At 32.7% G+C, this 17,072-nt stretch overlaps 1 protein-coding gene across 1 annotated transcript in view; it reads right to left on the bottom strand.

Moving 5' to 3' along the window:
• Positions 1-15,639, bottom strand: part of LOC114325855 (uncharacterized) — a 55,853-nt gene extending 40,214 nt beyond the window's left edge. Inside the window, exons 1-4 of the mRNA XM_050647697.1 lie at positions 15,497-15,639; positions 10,497-10,681; positions 4,404-4,722; positions 1,959-2,135 (exon numbers count right to left, since the gene is read on the bottom strand). Coding sequence (XP_050503654.1) covers positions 1,959-2,135; positions 4,404-4,722; positions 10,497-10,681; positions 15,497-15,551 — 736 coding nt within the window. The 5' untranslated portion in view covers positions 15,552-15,639. The remainder of the gene's footprint in view (positions 1-1,958; positions 2,136-4,403; positions 4,723-10,496; positions 10,682-15,496) is intronic.
• Between the last annotated feature and the right edge of the window lie 1,433 nt (positions 15,640-17,072).

Genomic DNA, 17,072 nt, shown 5'->3' with positions numbered 1-17,072 from the left:
AGTTTCCTGGTATGTATTGTTTACACTCTGTACATTACAACATACTATGTTCATTGTCCATTTTCGCAGTTGAGTTCGTTTTCGTTTGTTTCCGTCCGGTATTAAAGGATTTTTTATTAGGATTATTGGCATGTTTTTGTTTTTTAAGTGCCGAGGATTTTCTATATTAGTTTTATTTATGTTCTATTTAAAGTCTCTTCTATTTCCTTCACATTTACATATCTCTCCATGTGTGCTTGTTTGCACAAAATTGATCTCTGTAGTAATTTTATATTCTATCCTATCCTATTTTCGGCATTCGAAACAGCATCAAAAAGAATGAAGCTATATGTTAATACTAGTAGAATTAAAACTAAGTATATGAAGACAACAAACAATAATTAAATATTAAAGCTCGAAGATCTAATGGCTGGAACTCGAAGGAGTAAGAGAGTTTATTTAATCTAGGCTCACGAATGAACCAAATTAATATAGTAACTGCAAAAATTCGTCATCATCAATGGTGCTACAGCCTTATGAAAGAGCCTTGACCTTCCTATAAAAGTCTATAACGCCAGTCAGTCCTATCCATTGCCAACCGTTGCCAGTTTGCTGCGCCTATTTTTCTCCCATCCTCATCTACACCATCCTTCCATCTGAGTTTCGGCCTACCCCTATTTCTACTTCCCACAGGTTGTGACATAAGGATTATTCTAGGCGGGCTGTTCTGCTGCGATCTTGCTATATGTCCTGCCCATCTTAGTCTTCCTCTTCTTATAGGAGATACTACTTCTTTACCACCAAATTTTTGTTTATATCTGTGGTATACCTCGTAGTTGTACCTCCTCCTCCAAACACCATTTTCACAGATGCCACGGAATATTCCTCTAAGGATCCTTCGTTTAAATATAAGCAGAAGGTTTTCATCTGCCTTGGAGATGGTCCATGCCTCTGATCCATATGTCAACACTAGTTGTATAACGGTTTTGTATATGGTCATTTTTGTTTTTTGGCTTAAGTTTCTGCTTCTCATATGTCTGCTCAGACCAAAATAGCATGTGTTTGCTATGATTATCCTTCGCTTGATTTCTTTTATCATGACATTCTCCTTAGTGACCAGGCAGTTTGAGTATGTGAATTTGTCTACCACTTCAAAGGTAAAGTTATCAACCGTGAATTGGTGACCGATGTTTCTGGCTCTATTGTTGGATGTTGATGCCATCATCTTAGTTTTGTCCTGCAGAAATTAAGAGATGTATATTTCTAAAAAATAGAGCAAAATATGGATTAAATAAACTTTTAATATCAAACATACTCAAAACAAAAACAAAAATATTGATATACAGAATTCTTATTAAGCCCGTTCTCAGTTATTCCTCAGAAACGTGGACTATGACAAAAGCGAACATAAAGTGAAGAAAGTTTAGGCTGTTTGACCATAAAATCCTCAGACATATTTATACGAGAGGCATTCATACGCTATAATTCAGGTCTTTACCGCCTTTATAATGAACCTAGTATTCGTAAGTCCATCAAAATAAACAGAGTGCGGTGCCTAGACCATTTAGAGAGAATGCACGAGATGTAGCCGTCAAAACATATTTATAACTATAGACCGGATTGGATGAGGAAAAGAGGCAGGCCCTCGAAAGTGTACGAAATTTAAAAACCAAGGCCAAATATAGGAAGGAATTGAAGCTGATTATAGCAACAGGCTAAGAAAGACCACAGTTGAATAGCCAACGAGAAGCATTCGTAATTTTTTCACGTTTTTAAGATACCATCAGTTTTCGTTTTTTAATTTCCATTTTTTTCGATTATCCATTCTTTTTTTAATTCTTTCCTCTTGCTTCCTTAATGCCTATAGGTATTAGCTGTTTAATATTGACTTTTCGTCATATTTTGCTGTTAGAGATTTTTATTTTTAATAAAAAAAAATTAATTTTGAAGTAGGTAATTTTTCTAAATAATACACTTACCCCACCACGAACATCCTGGCTGACCAACGAATCCATTTGCATAGTAATCTGCATGCCCCATATTTTCAGCTATTCCGTAAAGGCTTGTGTGAAGAATTTGAACAAATTTGGCATCGGTGGGCCGTAACTTACTGTTTCGTTTGAAAAAATTAAACCCCAAAGACGCAGGGTCCAAACCTTAAAAATAAACACTTAAGATAAGCTTTTGAACTTGTGCATAGATTATTGCAATCAAGAACAAAAAAAAAAACAGAATGATGAACTTTTCCAAATGATAAAAATAACCAGATATCAAGGTAATTCAAACAGTTCCAGAGCATAGATGATATAGATGACAAGAAGTAGAGGAAATATATTATAAAATACTAGAATATATTATCTCGAAGATTTCAAAGAATTAGATTATTATTATTATCACGCTTATGGGTGACTGAAATGCAAAGGTCGGGAAGACAGATAACCATGATAAAGGAAACTTATAGCTAAATATAGGCTCCAGGAGCATGTTTGATCCAATTGCATTGGAACATGGTTTTTTAATTACAAGCTCCAATTCTACAAAACAGTCTAGAAGATTATCTACGTGAACAACACCCACTGGAAGGCAAAAAAATAAAATTGATTAACTCTGGTAAATAGGAGATGGAAAACTTCAAAAATGATGTATGGTGTTATGGCGTATTATTCCACGAATATTCGACTGTTTTGGATTACCGCGACAACGAATATTTTAGTGTGCAACATAATAAGTACGAAAGTACCTATTTTGCTCTAATAATTACTCCAATAAACAACAATATAATTTGAAATTTACTTTCGTTCTTCATATTTTGCACAGTAAAATATTCGTTGTCGCGATCATCCAAGAGGGTCGTATATTCGTGGAATGGGGTATAGAAACCAAGCCTAGTGTTGAAAATGGGTTAGATAACAAATTACTAAAAGCGGAATGCAAAATAAAGTTTTACAGTATGACAAAAAACAACTTAATTTACCAAAGTACCTTTGGAACGACACAAAACAATGGATTTTCAACGCGTTAGATTCGGTGAATCCCAAAGAAAAAATTACAAATGGATGACAGAAGAAACGATGGAGCAAGTAGAAAAACGGAGAGAAGTAAACAACTCTACAGAAAGCTTTACAGTCAACCTCACATAGAAGTTAACGGATTGCAAAACTAAACAAACAAATAAAACACCACAAAATTGTAGAAGACGCAGCTTAACGGCGTAGCCGCAAAGTTAATTTCTTTAATCAGAAAAGATGAATCCTAGATTAAAATAATAAAATATTAATTCACTAAACGAATGTCAAAAAGAGATGAAGAAAGTACTTTGACAGTTTATTAAATGAAACATTTGACAGACAGCCTGTGGAGTTAACGGAGACAGTAACAGCAATGGTCATTAAAATAATAAACAAGAAAGTGACTCAAGCGCTTCAAAAAATAAAAAAAGGAAAAGCAGTCGGATCAAATGATATTCCTCGGGAAGCATGGAGAGCATTGGGAGAGACAGGAACAAGTTGGCTAGTAGGTTTATTTGATAGAATTATGGAAGTTCGACAAATGCCAGATGAATGGAGAAGCTTATTCTCATTAGTTTTGGAACAGTTAACAGCGAAACTACAGGGTTATATTCCCTGGTGCTGAATGTAGGCTGATGATGTCGTGTTAGTAGGAAATAATGAAAGAGACTTCGAACAAAATCTGGAACAGTGGAGACAAGCTCTGGAGGAAAAAGGTTTAAAACTTAGTAGGACAAAAACAAAGTATTTGGAATGTTCATTTAAAGATGGAATTACTACAAATAAAATGGTAACTTTGCATGGGGAAATGACTGTGAAAAGCAATAGTTTTATGTACCTAGCATTGCTATTACAGAGTAATGAAGAAATAGATCAAGATGAATGCAGTATAATTAGGGCTGGGTGGATGAAGTGGAAGGAAGCGAGTAGTATGTTGTATGACAGAAAAATTCTAATGAAGCTGAAGGCAAAATTCTATAAAACATCTATAAGACCAGCTATGAAGTACGGCATTGAATGTTGAGCAGTGAAAAAGAAAGAGGAACAATGAATGCATGTGGCGGAAATGAGAATGCTTAGATGGATGAGTGAAGTGATAAAAAGGATAAAGCTAAAAATGTGTGGCACCAATTGATGCCAAAATGAGAGAGTATAGGTTGAGATGGTTTGGTCATGCTCAAAGTCGAGACGTTAATCACCCAATACGAAGAATTGCTGAAGTGCAGATTCCTGGAAGGAGTAGGAGAGAAAGACCAAAGAAGACCTGGAGAAGACAATTAGGTAGGACATGTTGGTAAAGGAGATTAATATTAATATGATCCAAGATAGAATTGTGTAGAGAAATGCAATTAAGGAAGCCGACCCCTCCTAGGGATAAGGCAAAGAAAATGATTATTTTTGTTACTTTTTACTTACCTACGATATAATTAATTTTTCCTCCAACAGTACGTCCTGCAACTCCTGCAACGTGAGCTCCCAAAGAATGTCCAACGATAGAGGTTTTATCTAAATTTAATTGTAAACGTGTCTGGAGCCTTTTGATAAAGTTGCCAACAACCTCTCCAACACTTTCGACTTCTCCAACAGCTGATGGATAGTACCAAGTATCCGCTACAGAGCTCCAATCAATAACTAAGATGTTAATATCATGTTTGCTTAGGTAAGCTTCTGAAAGTAACTTGTTAAATGTGGATTTGTAACTATTTTTCCAACCGTGAATTAACAATACTGTGTCCTAGAAAAAAAAAAATAATATAGGCGAATCAACGAAGCACCAAAAAGCCCAAAACATAGGAATTTTGTGCAGTAAGCTGAATTGTCATGCAACTTTTTGCATTAGATTCGAAAGTGTTAGGAAATTTTGTGAACTAAATTGATCTCCTGAAGATAAAAATTGCAAAATAAAATAAAAATGTGTACCATTTTTAATTCGGTTGCAATGCGAAGGCAAATCAATCTTACTTTTTAATTAGAATACGGAGTGCAGTCCAGTTCCTTTAACCGCGATTTTCTGCTCTTATTGGAGCTTCATCAGAAGGAACGTAGGCACTGTTCTTCTGCAATAAAAATTGCAGTTTGTGCATAGGAAAAATGTATTTTCAAGCTACATCTCGAAGAGATGAAGATTGAAAAATATAGAACTCGGGAAATATGGACGGAAATAAGTTCAATTTTTACACTCTTGGGTTTTGGGGTCGCTGTCGCTGAACACGAATTTTATAACAGCGATAGTCTCCGTGGTACTTGATGCCCAGAGTGGAACTCGTCGCCTGGAGGTTTGTGTTACAATTATTCAAAATCAGCCTATAACCATTATTCGAGGGGTTTTGCGGATCGCTTAGCACGAATTTCATGACGGCAGTGGTCTTCGAGGTACCTGGTGCCCAGGGTGGAACTCGTCGCCTGGAGTTTTATGTTATAATCATTCTAAATCAGTGAATAACCATTACCGGGGGTTTTGGGGGTGGCTAAATATGAATTTTTTATTAGTAAACATGCTCAAAATACTTTTATTGTATTTAAAAAAAAATTGTCCAACACATATTTTTAAATTTTGGCGCTTAAGCAGTTCGTAGCATGGATTATATGCCAAGTGATATACAGGGTGTAACAAAAATACGGGTCATTAATTGAATCACATATTTTGGAACCAAAAATAGTTCGATTGATCCTAACTTACCTTAGTACAAATGTGCGCATTAAAAAAGTTACATTCCTTTCAACTTACAAAATAAAAATCGATTTTTTTCAATATATTGAAAACTATTAGAAATTTTTTATTGAAAATCGACATGTGACATTCTTATAGCAGGAACATTTTAATAAAAATTATAGTGAAATTTGTGCACACTATACAAAATTTATGGGGGTTTTGTTACCTTCAACCCCCACAAACTGTTGTGTACGCTCCGATTAAACCATTGTTGTAGTTCTGTTAGTTCAACAAAAATTTTTTAAAACTTTTTTGCCTCATTTTTATCGAGATATTTTGAATATTTGTCAAATCCACCACATATTTTGTATAATAGTACGGTTATAAATATTATATAGTACATAAGTACGGATATAGAGACCTGGTAATAATAAATATTACAATTTATTTCTAATTTACTTTTTAGTTATATTTTGAACAATATCAAAAAAAGCCCCGTCTCGATAAAAGGGCCTTATCGAAAAAACACTAGGAAGCAAAAAAGTTTTAAAAACATTGTGTTTGACTAATGGTACCTTAATAGAAGTTTAATTAGAACTTACACAAACATTTGGGTTGGTTTAAAGGAGCAAAACCCCCATAATTAATATAAACATATTAAAAAAGAGGCCGCATCTCTATAAAAACTGGCTTATCGAAAAAATAATTAGAGGCAAAAAAGTTTTAAAAACACTGTGTTTAACTAATGGTACCACAATAATAATTAAATTGAAACGTACACAAAAGTTATGCGGGGATTAAAACATAAAACCCCATAAAATTTTTATGGGGTGTACAAATTTCACTGTTATTTTTTTAATATGTTTCTGTCATAACTACACCCCGTGTCCATTTTCAACAAAAAATCTCCAATAGTTTTCGATTTATGGAAAAAAATCGATTTTCATTTTCTTACTCAAACGGCTATAACTTTTTTTATGTGCATACTTTTACTAAGGTAAGTTAGGTTTCATCGATTTATTTTTGGTCCCAGAATATGTGGTTTAATTTATGACCTGCATTTATGTTACACCCTGTATATATTATGGATAATAATGTAAATTGGACATTGACGTTAAAGACCTGGCATTGTCGTGAAATCCATTTTGCCTGGTTATTAACGACAGTGCCCGGCGTTTAACGACAATAATATTAAATATTGGCCAATGCTGTAAAAAATAATTTAACTCTTAAGTACTAACACACCGTCTATCAGGCGGCATCGCTTGTTGAAAGTGGGATATTTCCCTTCCTAGAAAATTTTGAAGGTCACCCGTTTATGACTTTTCAAGTTGGGTGGCTATTTAGTAGTATTGAATTCGGCAATTTGCGGCAGGTTGTTATTCGAAAGATATTTAGACTTAAATTGTGATTTCCATCTAATAGACGGGGTGTTAGTGTTTGTGCCCAGTTAGTCATTAAACATAATGTGCCCCAATTCGTCAAAAAGTTTAAATAAGGGGATACAGACTATGAGGAAACTTTTTGAAATGACTTGATGAGGTAAAAGACGACATAAGCGAAGTGGAATCAATTTGTGGTGAAAATGTTGCCACTGACTACCATTGCTACACTGTAAAAATTTTAGTGCCTGTCAGTTTTTTTTTGTTTCAACATTTTTTAAAAACTATTCTATTTTCATGTTTTTTACTCTTTGTTTAACTCGATTATAATTTTTTATCAAGATTCTTTAATTTTAATTTGTTTCATTTTTATCACACTTTTTTCAGGAATAAAAAGTCACACAAACAATCCTTCCATTTTTGTTATAATGTTTTTTATTTTAATAAATGCAGAAAAACTTTTGTTTTTAGATAACGAATACTCTTAGTAAGTCATCGAAATATTTTTCTGCATTAAAATATTTAACAAAAAAAAAATAACCAGTAAAATATTAAACCCGTCTCTCAGGCGGTTAGTTAGTGTTTACGCCATTGATTTAAGATGTTAGTACTTAAGGATTAAAATAAGTTTTTTTAGAGTTTTTGTCAATAAAATCTGTCAATAAAGACAGCGCCCAGAAGCAAATAACCAATGTTGATATAGATATTAAGGTACCAAGGGTATTATAAGGATAATAACGTTTTCAATGGTGTGTTAACGAGGTATATGGTGTATATACCGAGGGCCTTTCGCCCGAGGGATATACGTTGACCGAAAGCGTTATTATCTTTAATGTCCGACTGGTATATTATTTGACAAATAATGACATGATTTGGAAGTCAATTAAGTATGATAAATTTCCCTAGGGCTTTATTTTGAAAAATAACGTCCTAGAGCAGGGATCACCAATTAGGGGACCGCGGTCCGCATCCGGACCGTAGGCTAGTTTTGTGCGGACCGCGATTAAATTCAGAATATAGTGTTTTAAAATTTTGAATATGTTTGGCCATGAAATTGTGTACTATGTTTGACTCAACTTATATATGCGAAGCCGCTTTTTCAAGAATTATCATTATTAAAAATCTGTAGAGATCTCAGCTACCAGATGATTCTTAACTCCCTAATGAAAATCTGTTGCACTAAACACATTTCAGAATTTCAAATTTTATTGTTTGCACGACATGCACACTTATTATTTTTACAACCACCCTTGCATTGACAACGTTTGTAACCTTAATGTTGTTCTGAAGCTATTTTCTTGTGGCATTTTTATAATCAAGTATATTCAAATGGGAAATAACCCGACTTGGGCGTCGAAACGTTAATAAAATCATTTTTAGGTAAAATTGTGGCTTATTTCCCATTTGAATATACTTGTTTGTAACCTTGACTACCTAAAATGCTATTTTCCGCTGCGGCTTGTCTAAGAGTTATTTCCTTCTCTTTTATAGAGTCAGTTATCCAACAGTATTTTCCAACAAAATTGAAAACTAAAAACTGTCATGAAATTTGTGCTTAGCTACCCCCAAATCCCCGGGGAATAGCTTTGACTGATTTTGAATGACTATAACATAATACTGTAAGAAACGAGTTCCACACTGGGCACCAGGTACCTCGGAGACCCTCGCATCATTGCTGTCATGAAATTTGTGCTAAGCCACCCCCAAATCCCCGGGGAATGGCTTTTGACTGATTTTAAATGATTATAACATAAAATTCTAGGAGACGAGTTCCACCCTGGGCACCAGGTACCTCGGAGACTATTTCTGCCATGAAATTCTGTCTTAGCGACTCCCAAAACCGCCGAATAATGGTTATTGACTGATTTTGAATGATTATAATATAAAACTTCAGACGACGCGTTTCTTGGATACCATCGTCGACATTAAATTCGTGTTCAGTGACCCCTAAAAGCCAGGAGTATAAAAATTGATCCCAAAATGCAATTGTCTTTTCCCTGAGATCAATAATTTAATTCACAGAATCTTCGTACACTCTCCCGAATAAGATGCTAAAAGCTGCATGGCGATTTATCTTACTGCACAAAGTTCTTAGGTTTAATGCTTCGTTGCCTCGTCTAATAACAAACTTTAAAACATTAGTAAAATTAAAGCTCATTATAAGGTAAGATGCCTTTTTTGACTATTTTACGACAACACAAGAAGAAGGGGAACTTTATCGATTTAAGGAATTTATAAGATCAAAGCAGCGTCTCAGCCAAAGTTTGTGGCTATAATTAGAGTCTGATCCAGAGTGACCGGCTGAAAAACAAGTCACCAACAAGTCTGGCCGACGTGGTGTTTTATGGACAACACCTTACCAATCATGGAAATTTCTAAAACAAAAGGAACGGGTCCCTAGGTGGATAGTTTATATAATAACATCAAAATCCGCAACTTTTTCATAAAGTTCAGTCACGAATACTGAAGAGCAAACAGATCTATCTTTCTATCCAATCAGCCCTAAACATCCTTCCTTGGATATACGCCTCCTCTTCCTTCCTTCATTCCTTTCTACCTTCAGAAATTTTTATCCAATTTTACCTGGTATTTTCTCGATCGAACAGATATTTTACTATATAGAAGAATTAAGAAAGAAGATAATTGTTCAAGGTAGCGATATTGACCTTCTATACAGTATACAGTTGAGTCCGCGAGTCTTTACCCGTGCGTCATCATTTAAAGCATACGAAATAAGTCGGAAATCTATTTCACGCAACAACAACTGACAGAAAGTGGCTACTGTTCCGATTACGGGTTTTATTATAAAATTTGACGTTATCAAATATATAGAATGTCAAATGTAAGTTTTGCTTCAAAATTTTGTGCAGAATTACAGCTACATTTGAACTAGCTTAATAAATTCTTTTATTATTATTGATTAATAAATAAATAAACAATTTATAAAAAAATTCAATAACAAATTTTATTTTTGTTATTTTATTCACTTTAACGGAAATCTAAACACAATCATTTCTTTACAGTGTGAATGACGTTAGCTTTGTATGTTTTAAATATTAATTGCCAAAATATAATTATTTTCCTTAAAATTTCAAAGCGCAATATAAAATTAGTTGTGAAAACAACTGTTTGTGTAATAAAGAAACTTCAAAACGCAAAAATTCGACAAAAACCGCAAAAAATTCAACTGACTGACAGCCACAAAAGTAAACAAAGCAGAAACGCCAAACAAATTGTGCTTAAAATATGAAAACATACCGAATCGTCTTTTTTGTACCTATCTCTTTTCAATGCACTGAGTCTAGATGGTTCATAAAAATAACATGTGTTTTTACTTAATAACAAGCGGCAGCTGGTTTGTCATGAGTTTCATGCGTGGAAGAGAATGATGCTAGATAAAAAGTATGTGTTTTATCTCGCCAGGTATTAATGACGCACGGGTAAAGACTCGCGGACTCAACTGTATGTACTTACCTTTTCTGCAGAAAAACCATCATTCTCTAATTTTTCATAATTATATGGACTTAATGGAATGTCATTATCGGGAAATTGTTTATTCCTAAAGTATATTTTTACGTCTTCGTCAGTGATACGTAACACTCTTAAGGTTTGAGTAATATCAACATATTGAGAATCAAGAGGGGTCTCCTTATCTAGCTCTAAAATATTAGTTAAGTATATACAGGGTGTCTAGAAACCCTCATGACAAACGAAGACCGGAGAGTTCTCAGATAAATTGAAGATAAGTTAACCCAATTCATCTTGTTCAAAAATGCTTCCTAAGCTAAGGAAGCTAGAGCTCCTTGAACATGGTGTTTTGAATTTAAAAAAAAATTCAAAAATGTTTAAAATAAAAAGGTGTATTTTATCGACTTAAACGAGGATTAACTGTTAGTACTATAATATTAATATTAATATAATAATGGTTTTTATTTTTTCTTGATAGATTTTTTTAATTTTTTTTTTCAAATTCAAAAAACAAAAAATTTTCAAATCGATTATTCTAGAAAACAGTGTACTATACCGATTTAAAGCAAGAGTACCTACTTTTAGTACGAGAATACCTGACTGAATTTAATAATCCAGTGTCAAAAATGTTTAAATTTTAACGACAAAAAGTTATGCGATAAAATATCCATTGTCCTACCCTAATCTGACCCGTATAACCGTTACTCGAAATTCACAATTGATGGAATATATTTTTCTCTGAAAGATAAATAGGCCTACCAGTATTCGATTTTCCAAATAGAAGCGTTCTGGAAGTATAAAAAAAAACTATTTACAAGATGCCATCATCAAAGAGCTCAGGTTCCATTACGAAGCATTTTCGGACTAGGTGAATTGTGTTAAATTATCTTGAAATTAACTGAGGAATCTCCGGTGTTCATTTGTCAGGAGAGTGTCTGGACCCCCTGTATATTTTCGAAGTTATACTTCTTTAGACGCGATGGGAGTGAAATTTAATATGCGCCAATTTATCAAAAACCTTGTTCCCCGGCGCAGACGCATTATACCTTTGCTCTGATTGGGTGTTTAAATGACATGACAATAATTGTTCAATATGGAGGTTATGGATGAACAAATATTGTATATTATTTTTCTTTGTTGTAAGGACACAGACAAAAGCAAGTTTATAATTGTATTAACTTTTTAAATAGTTTTAAAAGCAACAGGTACGTACTTAATTGTAAATGTTTCAGTATTGTAATAAAAAATTACATAGGTACTTATCTATTTGGAAAATGTATGTGCCTGTCTAATTAGTAGGTAATGCTTTGATTTACATAATTTAATTACCAACAAAATTTCTACCACTCTTCAAGTAATATACCTATTGTTTTCTTACTCTTTGTTTTGTTGTATTTTAATATTTTATTTCCCTTTGTGGACACACACACACACACACACACACACACACACACACACACACACACACACACACACACACACACACACACACACACACACACAAATCAAACTAATTTGATTAAATTTAGAACTGTCAAACAGTAAAACGTTCAGTTAGCCTACCTTCCCACATGACAAGTACGTGTAAGTGGTCAAGTCGGGTGATGGGTGTGTGTAAGTGGATTTCAAATCTAAGGACGCGGGTTCGAATCCCAATGCATGTTTTTATTTTTTTATTTATTTATTCATTTTATGATTGTGAATATATTTGTTGTATAATTTTTTTCAGAAAATGCGTATTTAGTTAAAAATTTTGCCAACAATTATTGTTCAGAAATAATTTCTTTGGTGCATTTTTAAATGTGTTTGTGTGTGTTTTATTCTTTTATTTTTTCAATTTTTGGTATTGTTTTATTAAAAATGTTTGGAAAGTAGTAAGTATTAAAATTAGTTTAATATTTAAATAAAATATAAATAAACTGTTTAAAGTACATATATATTAATTTCGTTGGAATCATATTATAAAAGTATAACTTCTTACGGGCGTACAAAATACACACATTCTTTTTTTTTCTAAAACCACTTAATAAAATATGATATTTGTGTATCATTGATAACGAAATATTGACGTTAACTAATCATTGTTATTTTTATCTCTTTCAGACGGTAAAATCTAAAACTCGCGCATCACAGTCACAATCAGTAATTATAAATATCAACATTTGAATAATCAAATCATTGTTTTTTTTTTAAATTGAAATATCGTAAGTCATACAGAGATAGTTATGTCGATTGGCAATTTTTACACAGAAAAAAACACATATGTCACAATATAAAAAAATGTGTGTGTACTTTGTACGCACGTAAGAAGTTATACGTCTATTATATGATTTCAACGAAATAAATATACTTTCAACAGGTTCATTGTATTTTATTTAAAGATTAAACTAATTTTTACTTACTACTTTCCAAAAATTTTTATTAAAACAATACCAAAAATAAAAACAAAACAGAAAACACATGGGGATTCGAACCGGGGACCTCTCGATCTCCGGTCACACGCTCTACCACTGAGCTATATTCACATTGCTTTGACAGGTTACAAGATTTCTCTTCAATAAAACAGTCTAAATAATAACTTTCGTATGAGGTTGATGGGTAGAGGAGGACCAACTTTTTGGCAATACCACCAGAATGGTCAAAAATTTAATTTTTCATGTGAGGGCTATATAAAAACCTTGTGAAAGTCTCCAACAACGCCCAATGATATGAAAAATAGAATAAGAACTTTTAATTATATTGCCTTAAGAGCGTTGGCGCAAAATTTCGCGCCAATGCTGTTAAATGTATTCATTTTTTTTCGAATCCTGAGAAAACTAATAAATGTTTTTGAAAAATTTATTGCGTAATAAAATATTACATAATTACCGAGGCTGAGAATCCCTTAAATAAACAAAGATTTCTTTTGACTAAGATATTTGAAATCCAAAATCACACTAAATTTTCCCCTTTTTCACCCCTTTAACTGATTAAAGTAAACATTCCTACAACCGGGAGATTCTAATAATCGATTATTGGTAGCTAGTAGAAATGTTTCGGTACCTCAAATTTCTATACTTTAAACCGGGATATTCCTGTAACCGCTATTCTAATAAACGGGTTCGATTGTATAACAATGTTATAGATAAACATAGTTTAATTTGAATCCTACCCCGCACACTCTGGCAAAAAAAAATGTAATCGCATTTTTAGTTTACTTCCAGACCGAATTTACGTGCGAAGCGCTACTTTCGTGCATCGTAGCATCGTGGACGTGGAACATGACTTTTGAAAATCCTGCGCTGTCTGTGTTCAGTCATTATGGTTTTATCTTGTGTTTGTTTGTGTCAAAGAATAATATTAGGTTTGTTCTAGCAAACAGTCAAACTAGTCAGACACCGCCAGCAAATAGTTGTTCAGTGAGAGAACATAATACAGTCACCAGTGCTATCCCCTCTACTTGCGCTGGTCGACTATTCGCTGATGGTTTCAAACCGTTTGAAACTGATGCTAGAACAAACCTATTATTCAGTCGTGTTTTTTGATATTTTTGTTATTTTGTAATCGAGTACCTTTTTAATGTAAAAGTAAGTTTTTCTGATAGGACCGTAGAGTATAATTTATCCAACGGGTTTAAAATACACATTTTATACAGCTTTTTGTTATTAGTAAAGTCCGGATTATAAGAATGACAGAAAGGTTAAAATAAGCACTTATATAAGCAAAAAATATCGCAAAAATAAGCAAAGTTCTTATAAATAAGCAAGGTTCAAGAAAAAGAAAACGTATAAGTAGACATGGATAAAATGATATAAATATTAATAAAGGATATTAACATTAAATTACATTTATTTTTAATTATCGTATTATTAACAATAAATAAAAAGTTACCAAAATGTTAAGCTATAATATAATAAAAAAAATCGAAAACTAATTAACGTATTAATATATATTTTATTCATGGCCATTAGTATAACCACAATTAACAATAATATGTTTTTTAAAATTTTCTTGTAAAAAGCTATGTCTTCTATCTGTATACATATATTTATACGTAGAAAAAGTTCCTTTAACGTCTGCAGATGTGATTAGTGCGTATTTAAATTTAGACAAATGTACCGGTACTATTTTACACCAATATAATAAATTTGGTCTGTCTTCAGACAAATATTAGTTTATTACATGACAGGTATAACGATGGGTTTTCCCGTTTATCTCCTAAGACTAAGGGATTAAAATTCTTATGGTTTATTGAATTATTAGAGTTTTATAGCTCGTTATATTTCATAGAATGTTGCTTAAGACAGGAAGTAACATGAATTTCACTATAGTTTATCATGAGAAGTAAAATAAACAAAATTAAATAAGCATTTTTTTTCTAAAAATCTTTATTATAAGCAAAATAAGCAAAAAAAAAGCAAAATGCTTTTAAAATAAGCATTTTTTTTCTAAAAATCTTTATTATAAGCAAAAAAAGCAAAAAAAAAGCAAAATGCTTATAATCCGGACTTTAGTTATTAGGTTAAATTGCTCCGATCCGCTGTTGTTTGCAGACGGTGGAAAAGTTCAACAAGTGAACATATATTTAATCCAACTTAAATACAGATATTTCTATGCAAAATGTCACATTATACAAAAAAATAATTAAGAAAGAAAAGTTGTTTGTGTTTTACCTTTATTGTCCACTTGAATAAAATATTAAATTATATTGGAAGTACCGTATGGAGGCTATGTACCTAGCGTGGAGGCTATATTATGGTACCCTTCCAATTAACTAGGTGGCGCTGAAGTACGTCACATATCTTTTGAAGAGTAAGATCGAATTCTACCCACTCCTACTAACACTTTTATCTATCATGTGTAGTAGAATAGTGAAGCTTGAATTGAAAATAAGTCAAAAATAATTTGACCTCGTTATGTATCAAAAATGTTATTTGTCAGAGAATTAGTTAAGTCAATATACAAAATGGTTTCTGTGAAAATCAGAAACGAGCAATGGAACAAACTACTAGAATATAATGACTTACGTGTGCTATTTATTGCAATAGCATAGAGCACCACTTGAAGTATCAAAGCTTTCATACTGAATACTAACTTTAATAATGGTCTCAATCCTTTGAAAATGGTTTATATACTATAGAATCGACATCAAGTCAATAGATAAAATTTTGCATGACGAACAAATAAAAGAAAATGTTAAAAACGTGCAGAAGTAAATATATTAAACCGAATTTTAATGGACATTAACAACTATTCTACAATAAAAAAGTACTAACCTCACAGAGTATTAACGGTATATTATCTTTATTGCATTTAGGCGAATGCAATTTTAATTTTGTGCTTTATTAGTCTTAAAGGTCTTTCCTCTTCGTCTTATTTCTGATTTCTGTTTTCTCAATTCAAAAGACAATTATAGCTTTAGAAACTGTTGCGCGAACTAGTTCTACGGATGAGTGATCAAACCATCTTCTCAGATGATTCAACCACGAGCTATGACGTTTTGCTACTGCTTTGTTAGTACTTCTTTTGATTTGTGATACTGTTGTACACAGTTGTACAGTAAGGCAGAGAGAACGTGACAGATAATCATTCGGATTCTGAGCTCTACACTACGGTCTAAACTATGCGTCTAAACCACATTAGATAATATGCCGACAACGAAGTAGTTTTTGCAGATAGCTTAGATGGTTTGGAAAAAAAAATAATGACTCAAATCAGATGTAACTAGAGAACACGGTAGTCAGTAAGCACGAAATACTAAACATTCGGCTTTTACTTAACCCAAAATCAAGAGAAGGTACACAGCTGCACTCCTTGGTACTAACATAAACATCCAATACGACTACTCCACCGAAATAACGAAGCAACGATAGTAAAAGCATAATCAGCGTTCTTAAAGATGAAATCTCTTTTCAAAATTCACGATTTACCACTTGGTTCAAAAATATCTATCATCAGATGCTATGAATTTTCTGTTATTATACGGATTAGAGATCAACGATATACATGAAATATTAGCAATAACACAACAGTATTACTTAGACTTACATCAAGTCAAGCAACCACCACACAAGAAACTCTTCAAAAATTGAAAACTAAAATAAAAAATGCTAACTCTGACCTACAACCAGAGATTAGCAAATCAGAAATAAAGAAAGCCCTGAGAGAAATGAAAAGTAATAAATCACCAGGAAGAGACGACAATACAGTGGAGATGATTAAAAATGGCGGAAAAATTACAACGGAAGTCTTATATATATTATTGAACAAAATACCAAGTACACGAAATATACCTAGTAATTGGAATGAAGCAATCACCCTATTATTGTTTAAAAAAGAAGACAAAAAAGATCTGAAAAACTATAGACCGATTACCTTGCTTAATGTTATGTATAAATTGTTAACTAAAATATTAACCAACAGACTAACTCCTAAATTCGACAATTATCAGACCAAAGAACAGGCAGGACTCAGAAAAGCCTACAGTACATGTGATCACCTACTGACAATGAAGTTACTTATTGAGAAAATAAATGAATACCAAATACCCATATATATGGCATTTACAGATTTTGAAAAGGCATTCGACTCCATAGAACACTG

Source organism: Diabrotica virgifera, chromosome 3, assembly GCF_917563875.1.
Source record: "Diabrotica virgifera virgifera chromosome 3, PGI_DIABVI_V3a".
Taxonomy (NCBI): domain Eukaryota; kingdom Metazoa; phylum Arthropoda; class Insecta; order Coleoptera; family Chrysomelidae; genus Diabrotica; species Diabrotica virgifera.
The sequence above is the reverse complement of the archived record's forward strand: the minus strand, read 5'-3'. Positions and strand labels throughout refer to the sequence as shown.